Source organism: Acomys russatus, chromosome 18 (assembly GCF_903995435.1).
Source record: "Acomys russatus chromosome 18, mAcoRus1.1, whole genome shotgun sequence".
In the NCBI taxonomy this organism is placed as follows: Eukaryota; Metazoa; Chordata; class Mammalia; order Rodentia; family Muridae; genus Acomys; species Acomys russatus.
In genome coordinates this window covers 60178895-60194337 of record NC_067154.1, presented here as the reverse complement: position 1 = coordinate 60194337, position 15443 = coordinate 60178895, and the positions used below count along the sequence as shown (strand labels likewise).

General features: G+C 46.7%; 1 protein-coding gene across 10 annotated transcripts in view; it reads right to left on the bottom strand.

The window, feature by feature from the left end:
- The window catches only part of Mbnl2 (muscleblind like splicing regulator 2), a 154672-nt gene that overhangs the window by 32381 nt on the left and 106848 nt on the right, over nucleotides 1-15443 (bottom strand). For 4 of the 10 annotated variants that reach the window (XM_051160972.1, XM_051160974.1, XM_051160973.1 and 1 more), the window contains exons 4-6: nucleotides 11226-11426; nucleotides 7507-7770; nucleotides 551-604 (exon numbers count right to left, since the gene is read on the bottom strand). In XM_051160972.1, the coding sequence (XP_051016929.1) occupies nucleotides 551-604; nucleotides 7507-7770; nucleotides 11226-11426 (519 nt within the window). The remainder of the gene's footprint in view (nucleotides 1-550; nucleotides 605-7506; nucleotides 7771-11225; nucleotides 11427-15443) is intronic. The other 6 variants (XM_051160976.1, XM_051160977.1, XM_051160979.1 and 3 more) reach the window with 2 other exon arrangements.

Sequence of the window (15443 nt, the reverse complement as noted above, 5' to 3'; positions counted from 1 at the left end):
GAGATGCCTCTGCCATGCACCTTAATTTAAACAGCGGCAATGTCGAATGGGCGAGGGTTTGTTATTGAGAGCAGAAGAAGCATGAATTCTGTAACCCAAAACCAGTAGCATCTCAACTAAGGAAAAGAAAAACTATCAAGCAACAACAATGGAAAAAAATGGCTTCAGCTTTTAAAACAAGTTAAACTACTCTACAGGGGATGGGGAGAGAAGAGCATTTGCGTTATTATTAATATCTATTCTTCAACTGAACAGCAAATTCTTGAATTTAAAGGTTAATAAGAATTAAAATGAGTCTTTTTTTTTTTTTTTTTCCTGAGCCACATAATTTAAGTTTGCTTCACTCTTTTGGAAAAGATATTAAAATTTTGTTAGATTTAATTTATGTCCCAGATCACATATGCAAATGAGACGACTATACACCTTATTGAATTTCCTCCATTTTAAAATTAATAATAATGATTGGCTGCAAACAGTATTTTAACATACAAATCTCAGCTGGTTCTCTGAAAAAGCTACATGCAAAGCGAAAGGTGAAAGGTCAAAGTACCAGGTCTACAGTTGCTTCGAGAGGTCGCTTCAGTGCTTTGGCAGTCGACTGAGTCTTTTAATAACAGGCAGCGAGCACATGATGGCAGTGGGCCAATGGGATTCAAGCGAATTAACATACAGGTAAACAGCAAGCAGAGGTGCATCATGGGAGCGGCATTGCATTGTGGATAGGTGAGAAGGAAAAAAATATTCTGAATGCAATATACAACGTACAAAACACTAGGCATGCACAACAACAAAAATGTTCTCTAAAGAAATGAATATTACACCTTAAATTAGTATTGAAGCAAAAAACGCATCTACTATACCTTAGTTAAAAGCATATAAGAGAGTAAAATACAGACGTTTGAAATTCAGGAAAGTTAATTAAAATGGCAGCTTGCATACACACCATAAGCACTCTTTTATATTGCTTCAGGGGGGCGGGGGATGCAAAACTTTTCAGGCCCACGGGGCTGGAGAACATCTGATAAGTTAGTTCCCTCACAGAGTAATGGAGAGGCCGGGCACCCCCACGTGGGGAGTCTTCCTTTGAATATTCTAGTGCAGATTAACCCAACAGAATGAAGTGGAAACCGAGACAAAACAATTCAGGCAAAAAATATTCAAACGCAAGATTACTTAGGCGAAACTGTTTGGGTTTGGGGCATTATTTTTTGGCTGAATCACGTGGGTAATTGTCTCAGTTCTCTTCTTCACTCTGCTGGCACGGATCTCATCATGTGGATTAATGTGACAAAGCGGGCACAATTTGAATTTAAACAGGAATTTCCCAAAGTTTTTGCTTTTACTCTGCTCCATTTCCAGGTACTAACTTATCGTCCGTTCTCTTTCTACCACATTTGAAATTATACTTTATTTCAAACAACTTACCGGCTCATATTAAGAAAACGCCCTTTAAAAAGGCATTTTGTGTCCTTGCGAATAAATTTCTCTTTAGTAATATTATTTGTACTTTTTTGGCCAAGCCAGTTAATGACAAGTGGGAGAGCAGAGGACTGCTTTCAGGCAGGTGACACACTGCCTTTAGCTCACAGCCATACTTATGGGAAGAGAGTTTCATTTAACCAACCAAGGTAGTATGGACATAGACTGACTTAGACCACAGCGGAAAAAATTTCCTATTTCTGGTTAGTTGTTAAAAGGTGGAAAAATTCTATGATAGAATTCTGTGAAAAATATAGAGATCCAGGGAGCAGTTCCAACGCAAAGAGGGACAATGGGCCATTCCCCTTTTACGGTTAGCACAATAGGTAAATCCCCAAGGCTTGTCTGGTAGAATTCAGTCTGAGCTCTGTGGGAGAGAACTGCTCTGCTCAAGGTGGGAACAATTAGTGATATTTTCTTTGGCAGATGCAGGGTTGCTCATCATTCGATGATTCAGGATAAAAAGTTGTGAGAGAAGATAGCTTAGGAGCTACAGAACTGAGTGCATAAGACTAGGAAAGTGTGCACAGGGCTGTGGGCAGAGAACAGCCAACAGGGAACAGAATGTTCTGGAAGGCAGTTTGGATAAAGGTCATCGAATAATAGGAAATTGATTTTTTTTTCCAAAATGAAACAATATTGAAAATAATTTGCCTTTGATACAGAGTCTCACTTTGTAGTTCAGACTGGCCTTGAACTCACAGCAATTCCCCTGCATCAGCCTCCAGAATGCTAGGATCACAAGCATGGGCCACAATGCCTAGCAACTCCTGGATATTATTAAATGTAAATTCAATACCATGAAACTACCATGATTCGATTTTTGGTTCAAATCCTTCATCCCTGTACAGTTTTACATGTTACCTAATACAGGGTATGTATGTATGTATGTATGTATGCATGCATGAATGTACACCTGTACACATATGTAAAATGGCACATGTGCGGACTTGTGGAGACAGCTGCCCTTCCACTATGGGTCATCACGGCTGGCAGCCGACGGCTCTTCACTGGGTCTTCTTGTTGCCCCTAAGGGTTTATGGTGGGTTTTGAGCCCCAACTCATCTTGATTCAGTAAAGAGGGCGACATGGCGGTTCTGCCAATCACACGGGGAATGCTCGCTGCTGCAGAGTCCAACATCACTCCTTCCCTAACTCCCCGGGGAGTTTCCCACTCCCAGGCCCTTGGGGTCTAGGAATGAACTTCCCAGTGGGTGGGTCTTCCTGGTATGCAGGAACACAATCTTGATTAAACAGAGCAAACTTTAGCGAGTTCTCCAAACAGAATAAATAATGTTAAGTAATTATTTTATGGCAGTCACGTGGAACTTTAATGGTCATTTCTTTTGGTTGTTAACTCCTAGTTTTTAGACTTTAGAATAACGTAGGAGTTGACAATTTCTTTTCTTTTCTATGATACATTGAGGCCTTGAAGTATGAAGGTTTTCATACATATTAAGGCTTTATGTACATTATAATCACATGTAGAACATTTTTTAAAGTCTGTGTAGATGACTAACGAGACCACCATGGGCTTTGTGGCACACAGGAGCTGCTCCAGGTGATGCTGGCTGTGGCATGTTCGCCTGCTCTGAATGACCGACCTTCAGGCTTAGACCGACCTTCAGGGATAGAGGAACGCAGGCTGTGCGCGAGGAGCCTGCTTGGCACCAGTACAAAAAGGGGGCAGTTGAGCTTAAGTCTACTGCATGCCAGGCACGTGGGCTCCGTCCTTGCTGGCCTTATTGGTATTACTGTCCTCTGTGGCCAGGTCTGGATGGGTGGACACACACGACAAAACACGTATGAAGATGAGACCAGGACCCACTGCACTGCAGACCAAGAATGAGAGTAAACAACTGTCCAGGCCAGGGTTACAGGCGAGGACCAAAGCCAGGAGTCAGGAGACCTGGGCAGAAACCAATGCCATAGAACGAGGCAGAGGAGCGGCGTGGGACTGAGCTCCTGTGCGTGTTTCCGGGAACAACCGGAACTACCCTGGTGGAGAGCATCTTGCCCTGTTTCCTTTTGCAAACTAGTTCTTCCCTTTGTCACCCCGTGCTGGTTTATGGGAACAAAGACAGATTACACACGGAGCTCGGTCACTCTTTGTGCGGAAACTACCAGGGCCCCTCAACTAGCTTAGCCTCACGTCAGAAAAACTCCGGTGAGCGTTGTGCTTTATGACGGGCTCAACATAGTCAGAGCTTCAAGTTCTTCCTTAATGTCTGATTATTTAAAAGAAAGGGGGAGTCTCTGGGCACTAATAAGGAATTCCAGTGTGGAAGTGGGCTGCCTTCAGCTCAGCACGTTCTACTGCAGCCATCACTCCCGGGTCTCCCACTAAACAAGGAAAGGGAATACCAGTCTTTCTGCGGTGTTCCGGGTAATCGCTCTATAAGGTTCATCAAACTGTGCCTAGGCTGGTTTCAAATGAGCCTCTCACGTCAACTGGAGAGACATGACAGATTCAGTAATCTTCCTGTCACTGTCAGGAAGATGCTGGCATTGTTCTGCATCGCTTTGGGCTGCCGCCTCAGAGGATGCTCTGAGATCTTGTGACTTCTCAGCACTCCAAATTTGGGCATGGCGTAACAACCCAAGGAGCTATGGTAACTGCCTCTCACAGCAGCTACTGCAGTCACCTTCATGCATTCTGATGAGCTCACGTGAGAACGTGGGCGAGGCCTGTGGCAGAGCTCAGCTGTGGCTTCAGACTGCGAGGCTCTGGGACGACCCGTTTGGGTAAATGGAAATTTCTGCCCATAGCCCCACCGCCTTGCCTCACCTGACATTGACACTGGTTAGGTACACGGTCCCTTCAGGACTGAACTTGGTATTGACTGTGTGTGTGTGTTGGAACGCCTATTTCTGAGACATAAACAAATAAAGCCGGAGCTGACCAAGTCAGGGTGGAGCACGATAGTCATTGTGACTACTGTGGCTTCCAAGCTTTACAGGTATTTCAGTTAGAGACACAAACGTTTTCATGTTCATCTCCAGAGCTTATTGTGTCTCATGCTAAAAGAGGGCACAGTGACCTAGGATCATCAGCTCCTTTCACTTTGGCCACCGAGAAAGCCACAAAGATGACAAAATGACAGCGATTTCCCCCTTAATTAGAACTTGTGTCGGAAAAAAAAAATGTTTTCTCTCTCATTGGATGTAAGAATGTGTCCTTACAGATGTCCCAAGCCATTGGCAGGGTCACGGGGAGAAGCTGGCCTCAGAGAGTAGCTATTGGCAGGGTCACAGGGAGAAGCTGGCCTCAGAGAGTAGCTATTGGCAGGGTCACAGGGAGAAGCTGGCCTCAGAGAGTAGCTATTGGCAGGGTCACAGGGAGAAGCTGGCCTCAGAGAGTAGCTATTGGCAGGGTCACGGGGAGAAGCTAGGCTCAGAGAGTAGACATTGGCAGGGTCACGGGGAGAAACTGGCCTCAGAGTAGACATTGGCAGGGTCACGGGGAGGCCTCAGAGAGTAGAAACTGTATTAGAAGGGATGCAGGAAAGTCTGGCTTGGCCAATTAACCACTTCAGTCAATTAACCACTGCTCAACACCTGAGCCCTGATTGGCCCAAGGAGTGTCCTAAGTCCCTAGTGTGGCTTCTAGAGTGAATGACATAGAGAAACATGACCTTACGGGCCAAGAATGACACACGGCTACATGGATGGAAACAGCCCTCGGCACTGACACTCATGTAAAGGACACATTTCTCTAAAAAAATTCACTTTTTATATACTTTTAATTATTGTCTTTTTTTTTTTTTAACCTTTCCAAGCCTCCCCTAGTTCTCAAGTATAATGCGTTTTAGAGGTCTCGCCTTCACTAAAGCCTTAGTTAATGGGTGCATTTCCCTCTCACGTGGATACGTTTGGCCCCACATGCACAGGAACACAGAGACTCAGTGTACTGTGTGAAGACAGACAGAAAGAAAGAAAACCAGAAACTAGAGTGTGATAGAGCCTGAGAGAGAGAAAACCCAGCAAGGCACACTTTGGAAGATGCTTGGAGCTCAGACCATCAAGACCTATATAACACAAAAAATTGTGGCAGGAAGCTTGGAGCGCCTTTCTGTCGACACACCACCTCTTGGGGCTGCTGTGAACCTCCATAAACCCTCATGTAAACCGGGCTGGGTGATGAGGAGGAGGCCTTTGGGTGGTGCGCTTCCTCTTCCTTCCTTCTTGGTTGCTCAGCACTGTGAGATGGTATCTGCTAGGCCAGAATATGCGTTTGAGACCACTTTTGAAACCTTTATTCTTATGTTGTGTGTCTGACCTGTTTGTGTGCCTGTGCACCACTTGCGGGCAGTGCCCGTGGAGACCAGGAGAGGGCAAGCACTGGGTGCCCTAGAAGCAGAGTTACAGGTGGCTGTGAACCGTGTGGGTGCTTGGGATAGAACCTGGTCCCCTGGAAGAGCATCCAGTGCTCTTAACCACTGAGCCATCTCTCCAGCATGCAGGCTGGGCTTTTGGGTTGTCCCTTTCCTCTCTGAGGTCCTGTCCATCCTTTGCCAGGAAGGCCTGGCCTCTGTGCCCTTCCTGCCTCACGAGCCCATGGTGTCTCTATTCTGGGACTGAGAAGCACCGGCCTCTGTGCCCTTCCTGCCTTACGAGCCCATGGTGTCTCTATCCTGGGACTGAGAAGCACCGTTGCTCACACTCACACACACCAAGCTCCTTGAGGGCAAAGCGACCTGTCTCGCTTATTGACGCTATCCAGCAGGTGCCTGGCAGCTGGCACCATGTCTACTGAACATGAGAGTAGATTTCTAATGAGCTAGACGTCTCACTTTAGAGTAAACTCATTGGAAACGTGTGCGACCTAGCCCTGTGGTTCTTAGTTGTGGGTGAGCACTGCAGTCGAGCCACCTGGAAACTTCAGAGGGGCTGCCTGCTCCTAGTCCCGGCCCAAACCACGGCACTCCAACAAGCTGCTCTGGGATTAGGCATCAGTCAATGTCAGATCCTTTTTTAAACCATTCAGGTGATTTCTAAATACAGCTAAACGTGAGGAGTGGCCTGGACACGTGACTCTCAAATGTCAACATGCGTACAAAGCGACTGGGTTTTTAAAAAATGTTACGCATATATGTGTGTTTGAGGGTCTGCATTTGCCACAGTCAGATGCCCTCCAGCTGTGAGCCACCCGAGTGCTGGGGGTCAAACCATAGTCCTCCCAAAGGCTGTGCACACTCTTAACCATCTAGCTATCTTATATCCTGGGCCCTAACTGGGATTTTATTTTATTTTTCTAAAAGTTAACTTCAGATCCTGAGACTCTGCGTGAGTCTCAGGGTTCTAGAGTCTTCGTAGACAGGCTCCAAAGTAGTCAAAATGACGCTGCTGCCCCCGGTGGCCAAGGGGAGACTGGAATTCAGGAGCTATATCAGCATTGGTTCCTGAGAGACAGTGGGGTGAAGCAAAGGGCTAGCCAGAATTTTAGGTCTTTTAGTTCGTTTGCTTTAGCATCGGCTAGCTCAGTGCCATACTCATCCTTTCTTGAGCTGTCGCTGGGCTTGACATTTCCCTGGGTTGTTGCGAAACAGGAGAAGCTAGTGCCTGACAGCGTCAGCGGTTGTTGGCCATCTCTGAAGGCTACAGTTGCCCCTGCCCTCCGCCCTGGACTGACTTCAGTAGCAGGCAGCATCTCTGCTTTCTCTGCTGAGTTCCCAGCCTGGTTCCCTGCAATGCCCTAGGCCCAAGGTCCCAGTTAAGGATGTAGGTGGCTCACAGACCGGATCGCCCCGGGACAAAGCTCATGGCTTGGGTTCCCTGCGCCTTGGGGATTTAGTTATTGCGAAGAAGGGACAGAAAGGGAAAACAGAACAAAACAAAAAGGGGCGGGGTGGGAGGGGTGGGGTGGGGCGGGGATGACAACAGAACATAGGCAGCGGAGCAGCGGGAATGCAGCCTTGTCTCCCAGCTGTCCGGGGCACACCTCCTTCCCACCCGCAGGCACCACGCGCGCGCGCGCGCGTGCGGCCAGGGAGGCGCAGTGCGGGGCGGCGCGGGCGGCGCACTTACCATGACTGTGGCCGCGGCCGCGGCTGCCTGGGCGGCCACCGCGGCCTGGTTGGCTTGGTGCTGCGCAGCTTTGATTTTGGCCTGCAAGTGTGCAGGAGGGTGAAAATATTTGCATTTCTCCCTCATGCAACGCCCCTTTATGTAATCCATACAAACGGTTACGGTGTTGTCGTTTGTGTCGATCATGGTGCTGTCTGCCGGGTGTGCAAAGCGGCAGTCTGTCTCTCCCCGGGCACAGTTTCCTCGCTGGAACTCCCTGCATACCTGAGACAACAGCAAAGAGCAGAGCGCTGCAGAAGAAAGCCTGGCGGCCAGTGGAGGGGGTGGTGGGGGAGAGGACCAGGAGCAGGGAGAGGAGAAGGGAGAGGAGGGGGAAGGAGAAGAGGAGGAGGAGGATGGAGAAGAGGAAGGAGGACTAGGAGACACGGTTTCCACTTCCTCTCATGGTGTTTTAGGGTTCACAGAGCGTAAAGCTGTTATGGTCTAGTACCCAAGTTATGGAGATTGTTAACAAACTGACTTGGGTTTTGTTTTGTCCCTTTTTCTAGGGTGAATATTGAAATGGAGAGATTAATCTGAAATCTTTTCTTTACCTAAAAACAACAAAGGAAAAATAATTGAGCAAAGCCACTGTTGTTCCTGCAAAGCACATTGTATTTGTTTTTATTACCTACATATGTCTTTGAATGCCTGCATGGACACGGTTATGTAACACATGCACATACTTACTCATCACATAACACATGCGTGTGTGTGTGTTTGTGTGTGTGTGATTTATTTATCTCCCTATCAATCATCTACCATCCATCGATCCATCATCTATCCATCTATCTATCCATCCATCCATCCATCTATATTATGTAATTCACACACATTATCTTTTCTCCTTTCGTTTATTTTTCCTTTTCTTTTCTCCTCCCCCTCCCCTCCCTCTCCTCCCTCCCCCCCCTCCCCTCTTTCCCCTTTTCTTCTCTTAAGGTTCTCTTCAGTCACTCTACCTACCGATGTCTTACAGTGAGTGTGTGCTGGTTACAACACACACACACACACACACACACACACACACACACACACACACACACTCACAGCTGGTACCTCCTACTCTGATAGTAACTCTGGAGTTTCATAGGTTCTTGGCACAAAAGGGAGGCTTGCCTGTATACCAAGCTACCACAGGGCACAACTAGTCTTGGGGAAACGACACATGTGCTCGCCTGAGGATGAGGGTCAAAGCTCAGTGACTGTGAAGACGCTGCCTCCCCTTCTCCCTGCTCTACTCTACAAAGGGACTATTCGTAAAACCTCCAACCTCAGGGACACTTGAGACCCCAAAACTTTCATTTTAAGCTCACTGTAGTATTTTTGATAGCTCCCAAAGATCATAAAAGGTTAAAAAAAAAAAAAAAAAAAAAAAGAGAGAAAGAGAGAGAGAGAGAGAGAAATAGAGCAAGAGAAAAAAAAAAAAGGTAAAACAAATGGAAGGAACAGAGTAGTTAGAAATGCTGATTTCTATAAATTTCTTAGCTCCCTTGTCTCCTAAAATCTCAAACAACTGAACCTCTCTATCCTCTGAAAATTTCAGTAAGCCAAGATTTTACTAAATACAGAAGAATTTCTGTAGACATGGAAGAGTATTCTTCATTCTAGATAGTATAAAATAAAAAAGGCGTATGCATATTATTTATGTAATTCATTCCTGCTTATGCATATCAACAGGAAAGAGCCCAGAGAATGGTGAAGCTGCTTCTTATGGGCTCTGTCGTCCCCCCCCCCCACAGCCCCCTCCCCCGCAGCCAGTAAATGTAACCAGGCTTGTTTGCTGTCACTGTTGTTTGCTGTCACTGTGATGTGGCTGAAGGGGCAGAGACATGAAGCCCGAGTCTGTAAAAGTCAGTCATTTCTGGGAAAGCATCTCTCTGACCCGTGGCTGAACCTCAAAGTTTTCCACAATTTCTTCCTATGTGGGTACTAGCCAAAGTTCCACCATCAGTACAAACATTTCTAAACTAAATTCTAGTCAGATAGACACTTAGATTCTGTTCCTGTTCATTTACTTTGTTTTTGGACAGATTCTCCTGTCGCCTCAGCTGGCTTCAAATTCACCATGTAGCAGAGTCTGGCCTTGAACCCCGATCCCCAAGCCTCTACCTCCCCAGTGATGGGATCATCACAGTCAGGGTTACCCAGGTTCTGAGCTGCTCTAACTGATGCTCACAGGTACAGCTGGAGCTCACCCAGGTGTACTGGGTGTGGATGACGTCATTTCCTGGATGCAATGGGCCACCCGTGAAGAGCAGGTGCCTTGGCTACCAATGCTGTTGGTAAGGACCCTTCCCTCCTGACCACTCTCATTTCACTTGGTTTTCTCTGTCCTACTCTGAGCACCTAAGCTCCCTCTGCCCCAGCAGGTGGAGCCCAACACTTTTCCATTCTCAGGACAGATCTCCGTAGCCACAGGCTAGCCTAAAGTTTCCCAAAAGTAGTGACTAGAGTTTTTATTCTCTTCATCCAGAGAACTACATACTCTAGACAGAAGCTGGGTGGGGGAAAATGCATCTGTGAGAAAATTTGTAGTTTGACATCCTGAATTCTGAAACATTTGCCAAGGGCTAAGCACTAAACATTTCTTGCCCTCAAGATGTATTTGTTTACTATTTAAATGAATGCACACTGGAAAGATATTCCTTGATAGGCCTGTTTTCTAAGCATATGCAGATTACCTAACAGTTCTAATCAATAATGGAATTAAAGGATGCCTTTCAAAAATCTGTCAGAATCTTTACAAATGCACCCTCGGTTGACTACCACAGGGAGAGTGAGGCATGGCTAGTAGGAAAATGCTTGGCTCTGATTAAAGAAAAACTTTACTCAACAAAGTCCAGGGGGATTTGCTTGGTGCAAATGTAAAAGCGTATGTGCATAATTAATCCTTTAAAATTTTACAGAACATTTGGATTTACATTGAAGACAACATATCAACAACACATTAACTCAGCCCAGACTTTCTCCTATTTACTAACAAAACCACTCTGACTGGTGGTGACTCGGCACCCACACCGGAAGCACCCACACCGGAAGCACCCACACCAGAAGCACCCACACCAGATTCACACAGCTGCTGAGAGCTGAAGTCGCTTTCACTCCCGCTCTTGTCCCCGAGTGCTCCCAAGTCCCTAGATGCTGGGCTTCTGACCATTTCCAGAATGTTCTGGAGTCTGGTAAGGGTTACTGCGGCTGTGAACAGCAGGGGAGCACAGCAGGGGACTGCTATAACCAAGAACCCACTCTGATGGCATCCATACTCTGTCCATGGATATTTATTTAGTGTTTTGAGACAGGGCCTTACTACTCTGTTAGGCCACACTGACCAGGAACTTCTCTGTGGCCCAGTCAGCCCTTGAACCTGTGGCAAGGCTTCTTGCTAAACCTCCCTGTTGCTGGGGTTACAGACATAGGGCCACCATGTCTAGCTTAGTATTTCCTCCTTACGCACAGACCCCATGCCGCCGACTTTTGCTCATTCCAAGGTTATTCTTTGCCTTTGGGCTAGTTTCCTTTATACTTGGCTTTAACTTTACAGCACAGAACTGTGAACACGCAGGTTTGCAGCAGCATGTGCATGAACGTGTGCGTGGATTTTCGGCATGCATCCATCCACTCCCACAGACGTAACACTGCTGCCGTCAAAGCAGCTCCACACACAAACGTAATTAAAGTACCTCCAGTTTATCAGTCCTGAGAAGTTTCTGAGTTGCAGTTGAGCCCGGGACGGTGACCGGTGGACTTCCGGGAACAATGACCGGTGTGGTAGGTAGAACCTCCGTCGGGACTAAGCCAACTCCAGGGGTGACAGGCGCTAAGTAAGGAGCAAAGCTAATAGCCGCGTTTGTCCCTATGGTGGGACCTACAGGAAAGGTGGGCTGCAGGGGGGAAGAACACAGGAAAACCCTTCTTAGTACAAACCTTACCAGCAAGTGTCATTTGAACGCAAATTCACAAAATCACTAGGACATGGTCACTTGGGAGAAATTTATCCATTGCCTGGAGTGTCCTTTGTATCAGCTATAAAACTCAACCCTGAATTCATCAAACACCTCCTCTTCTATCTTTCTTCTGCTCCGCAAAAATGAGAACGTCCTACGTCCTCTCTTGCATACTGAAGAGCATTAAAGAGACCCAGGGTCAAGGGACAGACTCTCCCTGTGGTAGTGCCCTCATCTCCGCCCAGCCTGTCACTCCAAACCGCTGAGAGCTGTTGCCCAGAGGCAGAGAGGCCCACCGAACACAGACGGGCCGCCTCTGCACTTCCCTCTCGTCTCCATAAGGCACATGAATAGAACACCCCTTGATGACAGACAACCTGATACTCAAGCTAGCCAGATTCACACAGTTTCAAACGGGGAGCTTCCTAGGGATTTATTGTCCGGACGCACGGATGTTGCAGTGTTTCATCACTAGCAGATACATCCCCAACTCACAGGCAGCTTTCATGTGGACCTAGTATGTGCCGCTCATGTTGACTTAGTATGTGCCACTCATGTGGACCTAGTATGTGCCACTCTGCCTTATTGTGTGCCAAGGCCTACCCTATTCTTGAAAGGCTGGGTGGGAGATCTTGCACTTTTCAACTGATCAGCTTCTCACATGATGCTGAAATTTAGTTTTATTTCCTGGCCACACAATCAGAGAAGAGCTGACTAGCACGCCCAGTGCCTTGCCAAGCGTGTCTTTCATCACCCTAGTCCTGGCTAAGAAGAGGTACACCGTGGGTTGGTAGGATAATTAATTTTAGTTGTTGCATCTAATAAATATCCAAATAGTGCTATCTTTCAGAAAAGATATTATCACACTTAGACAACAAATCTTATTTCATATTTAATATTTAAACAAAGTTTCTGCATACAGTCCAGGATAGAAGGCTACTAACTATGTAGCTCATGCTTGCTGCACACCTGGCAGTCCTCCTGCCTCAGCCTTTCGCGTGCTGGGATTCTGGTGTGAGTCACTGTGCAGGCGCTGCATTTTTGCCTCTGAAGAACCATTGTTAACATGGTCTCCGAAGATTTCTCTAAGAATAAACTGTACATGAACTGGACTAATGGCCCTTTATTTGTTTGCTTGGTTTTTCAGTTATGGATTTTTTTTTTTTGTCCCTTTTTGAAGTGTTGGGCCTTGAACCTCATATGTGACAGGCAAGTGCTCTTCCACTGAGCTGTCTCCCCAGATTTACAGACAATTTCATAACCTATTTGTTTTTAGATATTCCCAGAGGTATCTAATGTGGCTTTCTGGCACGGAGCTGTGTTGTTGCCACGTGTCATAACATTGCTCTGTTTTTACATCGCGGGTAAGGTTCTTGTCTGTTTAGGCTCTAGACGAGTTGTTTAATACGTGGGGAGACTAACAGTCTGTGTCAGTCAGTGTAGTTTCCTCTAGGACAACAGAGCAATGTCTGCTATGAATGACCATGTTGGGAAATGGCAGATCTTAGTAGGGATTTCTAGAGGGGCTACAGCGTCTTTGCAGGAGAGGTCGCAGGCTGCAGGAAGTGATTCCAGTGGTCATGGAGGGACGCCTGGCAGTTCTCCATAAGGAACCCTTACATCTTTATGGTTCAGAAATAATGTTTGCCTTGGGAGAAACTGCAACATGAGCTCGGCACACTGGGCAGGGACAGCAGTTTAGCATGTTTTCTTCCCCTGACTTTCGACAGAATTTTCCATGGATGGGCTGTGTTACCCATTGGAGTCAAAATTATAGACCGCTGTGGCTTTTTAGTAACTGTCACTTTGGTAATTCAGTACCATCGAAGAAAAATAAAGTAATTTAATAGTATAAGGACGACGTTATGCTAGGATTAAAAATATCAACCTTGAAAGGCCACACACATGAGCGAGTCAATGGGCCCGTTGTATCTGAACTGCCTTGGGGTGTGTGTGTGTGTGGATTTTTAAAATGGTAAATGCTGGTGCAATAAATAAGTCTTGGCAGGGACCTTCAGATTCTCATTGAAAAGACTTACTATGCGAGGAGAGGAGTGTGCGACCAAATTTGGGGACCACTCTCATAAACGAGGAATGAAAACAGGCATGACACTTGTACCGCGTGATTCAATTCAGAGAGGAATTAACAAAGCACATATTTAGGAGACAGAACTTCCCTGCAAATCTCCAATTTGATTTTTTATGAATATAAAGATTTCTTATTTTTGCACTTATATTTATTTACACACATGTGTGTTTAAAGGTGCCTTTGAGGCTGGAAAGGGAATCAGATTGCCCTGGCGCTGCAGTTCCCACAGTTGTGAGCTGCCCCACATGGGTGCTAGAAAACAAGCTCGGGTCCTTTAGAAAACCAGCCAGCACTCTCCACTGCTGAACCACTCTCTAGCCCCTGCCCCCCCCCCACGCCATTTAATGCATGTAGAATCCCAACCCCCTCTTCCCACAGATGAGCACGGCGACTTAACTGCACATCGACCTTGGCATCTACTAGTAAGATCGCCAAGATGTATTTTCCAAAGTCCCTTTTGATACCAACAAATTTATTCTAGTAAAAGGCCAAATTGTGGTTGGCTTGTTTATTCGGCGTTAGGCTCTGAAATACATCCAGCATGTGTAATGGAGGGTGGAGGGTGGAGGGTGGAGGTAGCATCTCACTAAGACAGTGCCATTTAGCATAAAAAAAAAAAAAAACTATAAGTGTTGGATGTACAGAGAAGTACATTCAAATACAGTCCTTTCCCACCTATTTTTGTTTCCTGAAGAGGAAATTACCTTCTTTGGGTTTAAGTTTTCTCATCTGTAATGGACAGGTCAAATCACACGACAGATCAGTTAAACAAATGGTGATTTCTCTTCTTTTTCCCATTGTCTCAACTCAATAAACAGCTGCTCTCATTGGTAGCATAAATAGTCAGATCATTACAGCCTTGGCCTCAGCTTAGGCCTCTCTAGCATGAACATAGCCAGCAGACAATACACTCAGCACATGCAGAGCGCAGACCTTAACTGCAGCCAATGCCTTGTCTTCATTTTTTTAAATGTATGCTGGGAAAATACTTTCTGTCGTGGGAAACTCGGACGTTTCAAGTTCATAGGCCTTATAGAGGCCGATTCAATTAGACACACGACAGTTTCCTTTCCGTACACAGTGTTTTTCACTGAAGTTGATGAGTAAAAGAAAGGCACGTAAGGCCATTTGCTAATAGCACGATGGCATATCGTAATACTTTGCCTCTGTGGATGGTTCTAGCACAGACAAAGCATTGTCACACGTGTAGTCTCCTGGACCTAGCCCACAAGAAGCAAGCACAGCAGGGGCATTTACACCTTTGCAGGTGAGAACTGGTCAAAGGCAGATGCAGGGTGAGCCAAAGCGAAGGCTCCCAGTGTGGGCTGATAGCCTCTCTGCTGCGTTCCACAGACTGTGTCAGTCATTTCTTAGAGCAGAGCATGGATGGGGGAGGGCCTGGAGCCCACACGCCATGTCTACGTGTCTGTGGAGCATCGACAGAGAGCACCGTATGTCCCTTGTTTGAGCCTTCCACGGATAGGGTGTGTGAGTCTGCCCTGACCAGCTGGACCTGAACCAGGAACAGTGGGTTCTGAGATCCTATATTAAAGTGAGACTCCTGGGATACAGCCCATGTCAGCCACAGATCACGTCGTCTCTGCCCAGTTTCCCACAGGCAGCGGAGACATGAGCAGCGCAGTCACCCTGGGGGGGGGGGGGGACTCCATTCTTAGAAGCACACCAGCTCCAGCCTTGATGACGAGCGCGTAGTTTCTGCACGCACTGCTGCCAAGAGGTCCAAGACACTATCCGTTTGGTGCCTGTTCACTCTCAGCGCCAATGTGTAGCTGAAGAGGCCGGAGGGCAAGAGCCACGGACAGCTTCTTGAAGAAAATCTCTTCTGAAGGGCTGTTCTTATTTTC